This window comes from Muscardinus avellanarius (assembly GCF_963383645.1).
Source record: "Muscardinus avellanarius genome assembly, chromosome: 1".
Taxonomy (NCBI): domain Eukaryota; kingdom Metazoa; phylum Chordata; class Mammalia; order Rodentia; family Gliridae; genus Muscardinus; species Muscardinus avellanarius.
The window spans coordinates 231112829-231122233 of NC_137786.1; the positions used below are offsets into that span (position 1 = coordinate 231112829).

General features: G+C 56.7%; 1 protein-coding gene across 1 annotated transcript; it reads left to right on the forward strand.

The window, feature by feature from the left end:
* Positions 1–458: 458 nt before the first annotated feature.
* KCNK4 (potassium two pore domain channel subfamily K member 4) lies at positions 459–9155 on the forward strand (the record flags this gene model as incomplete). The annotated part of the gene is made up of 6 exons (XM_080692116.1): positions 459–647; positions 5096–5219; positions 5343–5503; positions 5684–5870; positions 6229–6365; positions 8841–9155. The coding sequence occupies 6 exons, from the start codon at positions 459–461 to the stop codon at positions 9153–9155; spliced, it is 1113 nt and encodes a 370-aa protein (XP_080548242.1).
* Positions 9156–9405: the final 250 nt, after the last annotated feature.

Sequence of the window (9405 nt, forward strand, 5' to 3'; positions counted from 1 at the left end):
GCGGGCTGACAGTGAGTGCGGGGAGGGGGTGGGGGGGGTCCGGGGCGGGGGGGGGGGCTCTGCACCTGCTCCTGCACCTGCACCTGCTCCTGCGCCGCCGCGCCCCGCCGCGGACCCGCCCCTGGGTTCCTCGAAAGCCGCGGAGGGCGGAGGGGCCGTCCCGGGAGGGGCCCGCGGGAGGATGGAGGACGCTGGGGGGCCGGCCCCGCCCCGCGCCGCGCCCCCCAGCCTCGGCGGACCCCCAGGCCCGCTCCCCACCCGCCGGCTCTCCAGCGCCGCCCCCCCCCTCACACCGGGAGCCCCGGGGGCGGCGGCGGGAGGACGGGTGTGAGCAGGTGCCGCCCGGGTGGACGGCGGAGCGCGTGGGTGTCGGGCGGGCGGTGACCCCAGGCCCCGTCTGTCTGTCCGCAGTGACCGCCGCCCCCCAGGAGCCCCCCGCCCCGGCCCCCCCGGCGGCCATGCGCGGCACCACGCTGCTGGCGCTGCTGGCCGTGGTCCTGCTGTACTTGGTGCTGGGCGCCCTGGTGTTCCGCGCCCTGGAGCAGCCCGGCGAGCGGCAGGCCCAGAGGAAGCTGGGCGAGCTGCGGGGGGAGTTCCTGCGGGCCCACCCGTGCGTGCGCGAGCGCGAGCTGGCCCAGCTCATCCAGGTGCGTGGGCAGGCCCTGCGGGCCCGAGGGGTGCGCGGGTGCTGGGTGCTGGGGGTCTGGGAGCGGGCCTCCTTACTGTGCCCGACACTGGGCTGTGCTCCCGACGTGTCTCCTTGGGTGTGTGATGGTGAATGAATGAACGAACGAGGCAAAGGGGACCTTAACATTTGCAGAAGTCCAGCTCACCCAGTTAGCTTACCAGATAAAATCCAGGGTGCCAGGGACTTGTGAATCGAATTTCAGCTGAACAAGCAATGCGTTTATTTATTTACTGTGGCACTGACTGGGGATTGAACCCAGGGACATTCTACCTTTCTTTCTTTCTTTCTTTCTTTCTTTCTTTCTTTCTTTTTTTCTTTCTTTCTTTCTTTCTGGAACTAGTGGTTGAACCCAGAGGCATTCTACCTGTGAGCTACACCAGTTTTATATCTTATTTGCAAATAAGGTCTCACTGGGTTGCTGAGAGTATCATTACGTTGCAAGGTTGGCTTTGAATCTGTGATCCTCCTGTCTCAGCCTCGCTAGTACTGGGATTACAAGCGTGCGCCACGGCGCCTGGATTAGGGGCATTCTGCCTTTGAGCTACGCTTCCAGCCCTTTTTATGCATTTATTTTGTTGTTGTTGTTGTTGTTTTGAAGCAGGGTCTCCCTAGGTTGCTGAGCGTCTGCCTCCAGTTGCCGAGGCTGTCCTTGAACCTTCCATCCTCCCATCTCAGCCTCCCTCCGTGGATTAGGAGCATGCGCTACCACGCCCGGCAAACTCCCCCGTGCTAACATAAGTACGTCCCAGGCAGTATTTTTACTTGCTAAAGCTGGCAGTCCTTCTTACACTGGCTTCTCTACATTTTGGAGCCACAGATGTCATAGAAAAGCCCAGGAACACTCTGAACAGCTCCCCTGCCCCCTCCAGAGCATGCAGATACACATGCCCAGATGCTTTTGGGGTCTTGACCACACCGCCATGGGTGCCGGAGGAGGGCCCCTCCCCCAACACGCGCTTACCAGGCAGGAGGGGGCATGCCAGCACCCGACACCTGAGGCACACAGCCTCCACTAAGAAAACTCTGGGTTCCAGCCTTCTGGGGTACAGTCGAGCTCCTCTATTGCTTTTTCTGAGTTCTGAGTCAATATCATATGAAAAGTGACAATTTAACTTTTTTTTGTGTACGTGGGTCTGGGGATGGAACCCAGGGGCACTCGGCCTCCAAGCTATACCCCCAGCCCTATGTTTTTTTTTCTCTACTGTTTTTTTTTTTTTTTTTTTTTTTTTGGTGGTACTGGGGTTCCTGGAAGCCTTCTACCTCCGGGCTACACTCCCAGGCCTATTTTTACATTTTTTAAAATTTGGAAACAGGGTCTCCTAAGCCAGAGCGCGCGGCTGGCTTCGAACCTGCGCGATCCTCCTGTCTCTGCCTCCCAAGCGCGGGGATTACAAGCGTGCGCCACCACGCCCGGCTCTACAATTTAACTTTAATAAATTAATATTTATTACTCTCTTGAAAAGTACCCCTCGTCCCCTGCCTGTTCTTTGTGGAGGGAGGGTCTCAGCATTCAGTGGCTTGTCCAGGTAGCAGAAGCCAGGATAGAGATGAGGATGGGGTGGGCTGGACGCAGGCCACCGAGCCGTGTCTCTTGACACTTCCTGAAAGCAGAGGAGGCTGAGGCCTGGGCGCGGGGTGTACTTGGCCAGACCGCGGACTGAGGGAGGGAGGGAATCTGACCTATTTTATCTTTACAATGGAACTGCTTTTTTCCTGGATAAAAAAAAAAAAAAAAAAGAAGAAGAAGAAGAAAAGAAAAGGCAGGACCTAGAAGGGTGACAGCCACTTTGAACTTCTTCCACAGCAAAAGTTACATCCGGAATTAGTCAGTGGTGCAGGAATTGCCCACCCACTGTGTGCTGGTGTGTGTGTGTGTGTGTGTGTGTGTGTGTGTGTGTGTGCGCATGCGCAGTGCTATATATACCATGGGGAGCAGATGCAAGCTCTGCCCTGGAGAGTCATATGGAGATGAGGGGACAGACCTGTGGACAGACAGACAGCTGTAAATGCATGGAATGGGAGTTTTCCTTGTGTCCTTCTTTGTTAAGCACCCACTGGGTGCTGGGCTGGAGCCTGGGGGTGAGGAGAGAGAGACACGGGCCTTGGGGAATAGCTGGCAATGGAAATGAGCCGGTGAGAGGGACAGAGACGGGAGCGCCGTGGGCGGAGGCTGGAAGCGAGGAGGCTCCAGAGCCGTTTACGGAACCTAGAGTTAGCAGATGCCTCGTCATTCGAAGCAGAAATTAGAACACCCAGGATGACGAAGGGTTTTTTTTTCTCCCCTAAGTAGTGAATTTACTGGAAAAGTGTGGCAAAATAAAAATTAAAGGACTTTTGATCAGATATTTCACCTCTTGCTTTTACTTAAAAACCATGACTACAGGGCCGGGCGCGGTGGCGCACGCTTGTAATCTCAACATTCGGGAGGCTGACACAGGAGGATGGTGGTTCGCAGACGGCCTCAGCTACTTACTTAGGTCCTCTGCAACTCAGTGAGACCCTGTCTCAAAATAAAGAATAAAGCCAGGCGTGGAGGCGCACTTGGGAGGCTTCCCAGACTTGGGAGGCTGAGACAGGAAGATCGCAAGGTTCAAAGCCAGCTTCAGCTACTTAGTGAGACTCTGTTTCAAATAAAATATAAAATGGGTCTGGGGGTATAGCTCGGAGGTAGAAAGCCTCTGGGTTCCACCCCCAGTACCACCAAAAAAAATTTAAATAAATAAATAATAAAATATAGGGCTGGGCGTGTAGCTCAGAGGTAGAATGCCCCTGGGTTCCATCCCCAGCACCACACACACACACACACACACACACACACACACACACACACACACTTCATGATTATAGAAAATAGTTATCTCAGAAAATTGGGGTGGAGGGGGAGAAGGTGGTTGTAACCTAGGGTGCCAATTCAGGAAGGAGACGGGGGAAAGAGGAGGTGGGAGCCAGTTTGAAAAAGGGTTACAGCTAGGCATGGTGATTCACGCTTGTAATCCCAGCATTCGGGAGGCTGAGACAGGAGGATCGTGGTTCGAGGACAGCCTCAGCTACTTAGTGAGGTCCTTTGCACCTCAGTGAGACCCTGTTTCAAAATAAAGAATAAAGAGCCGGGTGTGATGGCACACACTTGTAATCCCAGCGCTTGGGAGGCTGAGACAGGAGGATCGCACAGGTTCAAAGTCAGCCTCAGCTACTTAGTGAGACCCTGTTTCCAAATAAAGTATAAAATAGGTCTGGGAGTGTAGCCTGGAGGTAGAAATGCCCCTGGGTCCCACCCTCAGTACCACAAAAATAAAATAAAATAATATAAAATAAAAACTAGGCCCTGGGGTGTAGCTCAGAGGCAGAATAAATAGTACTGCAATAAGTAAATAAATAATATAATATAAATAAATAAATTGGGGCTGGGTTGTAGCTCAGTGGTAGAACACCCCTGGGTTCCATCCCCAGTACCTCTCCCCAGATCTGTTGTGGGAAATTAGGAGATTGATAACTCGCATGTTTCTGAAGCATCCTGGGAGTCAGGCATGGGGGCGCACACTTGCAATCCCAGTGCTTGAGAGACTGAGACAGGAGGACTGCGGGTTTGATGCCAGCCTCAGCAACTTGAGGGGCCCTCTGCAATGTAGTGAGACCCTGTTTCAAAATAAAGAATTAGCCAGGGGTGATGGCGCGTGCTTGTAATTCCAGTACTTGGGAGGCTGAGATAGGAGGATCGCAGTTTCTTGGCCAGCCTCAGCTAGTTAGGCCCTCAGCAACTGAGTGAGACCTTGTTTCAAAATAAAGAATACAAGCTGGGCTTAGTGGTGCCTGCTTGTAATCCCAGCATTCGGGAGGTTGAGACTGGAGCTGCTTAGTGAGGCCCTCTGCAACTTAGTGAGACCCTGTTTCAAAATAAAGAGTAAAAATAGGGCTGGGGATGTAGCTCTGAGGTAGAATGCCCCTGGGTTCCACCCCCAGTACCCTCCAGCCCCCCCCCACACACATACACACACACAACCATTGTGGAGGTCACACAAATTTGCCTGCAGGTGGCCTGGGCCACCCAACTTCCATCTTTTTTTTTTTTTTGGTGGTACTGGGGGTGGAACCCAGGGTCTTTCGTACCTCCGGGCTATACTCCCACACCTATTTTATACTTTATTTGGAAACAGGGTCTCACTGAGTTGCTGAGAGCCTCACTAAGTAGCTGAGGCTGGCTTCGAACACGTGCGATCCTCCTGTCTCAGCCTCCCGGGCGCTGGGATTACAACTTCCATCATTTGATGGAAGGGACTGCCTTCCAGGGGCAGAGAGCAGGGGAGAGGGGGTGTGGGAGCCGCCCCCCCCCACAGAGCTGGAGGTGCGGGGAACTGGCCCCGGCAGGAGGGAAGGACTGAGCTCCGCCTCCGCACCTTTGTCCCGCAGGAGGTGGCCGATGCCCTGGGAGGGGGCGCCGACCCAGACACCAACTCCACCAGTAACAGCAGCCACTCGGCCTGGAACCTGGGCAGCGCCTTCTTTTTCTCAGGGACCATCATCACCACCATCGGTGGGGAGGAGACGGGGCATGCGGAGGGGCCGGGGAGGCAGGTGTTTCCTCCGGGGGCAAGGTGCAGGGGAGAGGTCGGCGGGCGCCAGGCAGCAGCGGGACCTCTGCCCGCTCCCCTGCCAGGCTATGGCAACGCGGCCCTGCGCACAGATGCCGCTCGCCTCTTCTGCATCTTTTACGCCCTGGTGGGGATCCCACTGTTTGGGATCCTGCTGGCGGGGGTCGGGGACCGGCTGGGCTCCTCCCTGCGCCGCGGCATCGGTCACATCGAAGCCATCTTCCTGGTGAGCTGCTCCAGGCCCTGCGTCCCGCGCGTCGGGTGCGGGGTCCCCTCCCCTAGGTCCCCAGCATGTGGGCGCGGAGCTCGCCCCCCAGCGGGCCCGCCCCGGGCTCGGGCCTGGGCCCAGGGGGGGGGGGATGCCAGGTGGCCGGTCCCCGCGGTCCTGCCTACGCCCCTCCCGCAGAAGTGGCGCGTGCCGCCGGAGCTGGTGCGCGTGCTCTCGGCGATGCTCTTCCTGCTGGTCGGCTGCCTGCTCTTTGTCCTCACGCCCACCTTCGTGTTCTGCTACATGGAGGAGTGGAGCAAGCTGGAAGCCATCTATTACGTCGTAGTGACGCTCACCACCGTGGGCTTCGGCGACTATGTGGCCGGTGAGGCTGCCCGTGCACGGCGCTGCCCGCCTCCCGCGCCCGCGGGGGCTGCGCACCACACGCGCGGCCTCACGCACACCCACGGTCTTGCATGGGCGCATCCGTGCATGCTCAGACGTGCACCGAGCGCGCCCCGGCTCTGCCACATCTGCACGAAACCGCCCTCTCTCGCATGCTCCTGTCTTGCACGCCTTCGGTGCACACACAGGCATCTTCCTGCGGGTGTTCACACGCACGTCCCTTTGCCCGCGCGAGGCGCGCTCTCTGGAGGAGGAGCACGGCCGGGCCGCGAACCCGGGGCTCGCTCGCAGGCTGGCCCACATCCACTTCTTTCCTCCTCCCCCGGGGGGTGTCCCAGGCGCCAACAAGCAGGACTATCCGGCCTACCAGCCGCTGGTGTGGTTCTGGATCTTGCTAGGCCTGGCCTACTTCGCCTCGGTGCTCACCACCATCGGGAACTGGCTGCGAGTGGTGTCCCGCCGCACCCGGGCAGAGGTACGGGGGTCCGCGCTCCGGAGGGGCTCCTCCTGGGGGGCCGAGCCGGCTCCGGGCTCCAGCTGGTTGTACTTAGGCAGGGTTATCCCAATTGGCAAACACAAACGGACAAAGCCAGCCGGGTAGGTGGCACGCCTCTCATCCCAGCTTCTGGGGAGGCTGAGGCAGGAGGCCAGCCTGGAAAACTGAGGATGGCGCTGTCTCAAAATACAAATACAGCGAATGGGGGCGCTGTGGCTCAGTGGCAGAGCGTTTGCCTAGCGAGTGCGAGACGCTGTGTTCCACCACCCCCTTTTTTTGTGGTACTGAGGATGGATCCCAGGGGCATTCTACCTTCAAGCTACACCCCAGCTCTATATTTTTTATTCTTCTTTGTGGTACTGGGAGTGGAACCCAGGGGCTTTTTATGCTCCCAGACCTATTTCATACTTTATTTGGAAACAGGGTCTCACTAAGTTGCTGAGAGCCTCTCTAAGTAGCTGAGGCTGGCTTCGAACCTGTGTGATCCTCCTGTCTCAGCCTCCCAAGCGCTGGGATTACAAGCGTGCGCCACCACACCCAGCCTATTTTTTATCCTTTATTTTGGAACAGGGTCTCACTGAGTTGTAAAGGGCCTCACTAAGTAGCTGAGGCTGGCCGCAAACCACGATCCTCCTGTCTCAGCTTCCCAAATGCTGGGATTACAAGTGTGTGCCACCATGCCCAGGTTTTTCCACCCGGTTTTGAAAGGAGGAGGGCAGAAAGCCCCACTAAGTGTAATTTGCATAGAAACAACATATAAATTGATAGCTATGTCTCAAACACTGTATGGGGAATACTTCCACTAAACTTTTGTTATTAATCTAAAATACACTTTTTTTGTGGTACTGGGGATGGAACCCAGGGGCATTCTACCTCTGAGCTATACCCCCAGCTCTGTTTTTTATTCTTTATTTGGAAACAGGGTCTCACTGAGTTGCAAAAGGCCTCACTAAGTATTAGCCGAGGCTGTCCACAAACCGCCATCCTCCTATCTCAGCCTCCCAAATGCCAGGATTACAAGCGTGGGCCACCACACCCAGCTAAAATACACAGGAGGAAATGGGTTCACGGACAGCCTCAGCTACTTGGTGAGGCCATCAGCAACTCAGGGAGACCCTGTTTCCAAATAAAGAATAAGCGCTGGGCATGGTGGCCCACGCTTGTTATCCCAGTACTTGGGAGGCTGAGACCGGATGATCGCAGGTTTGAGGCCAGCCTCAGAAGCTTAGTGAGGCTCTCAGCAACTTAGTGAGACCCTGTTTCCAAATAAAATAAAAAATAGGTTTGGAGGTGTAGCATGGAGGAAGAATGTCCCTGGGTTCCGTTCCCAGTACCACAAAAACAAAACAAAACAAAACAGAAACAAAATAAAGAATAAAAATTTGGGCTGGGGCTGTAGCTTAGAGGTAGAATGACCCTGGGTTCCATCCCCAGCACCATGGCAAAAAAAAAAAAAAAAAAAAAAAGAAAGAAAGAAAGAAAGAAACACACACACACACACACACACACACACACACACACACAACCCCACCACCACCAAAAAAAAAAAAAAAAAAAACAACCCAACAACAAAACACTTTTAGAGCCTGGCGTGGTAGTGCATGCTTGTAACCAACTCAGTGAGACCCTGTTTAAAAAAAAAGAAAGAAAGAAAAAGAAAGCTGGGCATGGTGGCACACGCCTGTAATCCCCGCGCTTGGGAGGCTGAGACAGGAGGATCGCACAGGTTCGAAGCCAGCCTCAGCTACTTAGCGAGGCTCTCAGCAACTTAGTGAGACCCTGTTTCCAAATAAAATATATTAAAAAAAAAATAATAGGTCAGGGAATATAGCCTGGAGGTAGAAAGCCCCTGGGTTCCACCCCCAGTAGCACTAAATAAATAAATAGATAAACAAAGAAATAAAATAGGGCTGGGGGTGTAGCTCAGAACTAGAATGTCCCTGGGTTCCATCCCCAGTACCGCAAAAAAAAAAAAACAAAGCAAAAACAAAACACTTTTAACTAAGATATCTGTGTTTTGCCAGCCTACTGGAACCGGTGGCCAGAGAGAGGTGCAGTTTTCAGGGCATTAGAGGGGATCCTGAAATAAAACTGGGGTTTTCTAGAAAGGCTCCTGAGCCAGGCTTGGTGGCACACGCATTTCGGGGGCTGAGCAGAGGATCGCGGTCCGAGGCCAGCCTCAGCTACTTAGTGAGGTCCTTTGCACCTCAGTGAGACCCGGTTTCAAAATAAAAATTAAAAAACAGGGCTGGGGGTGTAGCTAGCTCGGAGGTAGAATGCCCCTGGGTTCCATCCCCAGTGCCGGAAAAAAAAAGAAAAAAGAAAAAAGAAAAAAGAAAAGAGAAAGGAAAAGCAAGGCTCCCGGGGAGGGGCGTGAGCGGATGCTGGACCCGGCGGGGGGACGGGGCGCGGGCGGCCGGGGCGCCGTCGAGGACCACTCTCGCTCCCGCGCAGATGGGCGGCCTCACGGCGCAGGCGGCCAGCTGGACGGGCACCGTGACCGCGCGGGTGGCCCAGCGAGCCGGGCCCGCCGCCCCGCCCGCCGAGAAGGGCCGGCCGCCCCCGGCCCCCGCGCCCCCCGCCCAGGCCGAGACGCCCTCCCCGCCCCCCGCGTCCGCCCTGGACTACCCCAGCGAGAACCTGGCCTTCATCGACGAGTCCTCGGACACGCAGAGCGAGCGGGGCTGCGCCGAGCCGCGGGGGCGCCGCCGCCCCCACCCCGCCAGGAGGCCGGCCCGGCGGACCCCCGACCCGGGCGCGCCCGCCTAGCCCCCCGGACCCTGCCAGGGCGGCCCGTCTGACCAAAGAACCCGCTCTCCAGGCGCCGACCTGGGAGGAGGCTGCTGCGGCGCCCACGGCCGGCCGCCCTGCCCAGGGCCCCCCCCACGCCCCCCATTCCGGACCCCCAAGCCCGTGCGTCCGGCTGCCCCGGCCGGGCCCCCCTCACGCCCCTCACGCCTGTGCCTAGGCCGATCAATAAAGGACGAGTGAGCACGCGGCGGCCGAGCGCTTGGCTCGG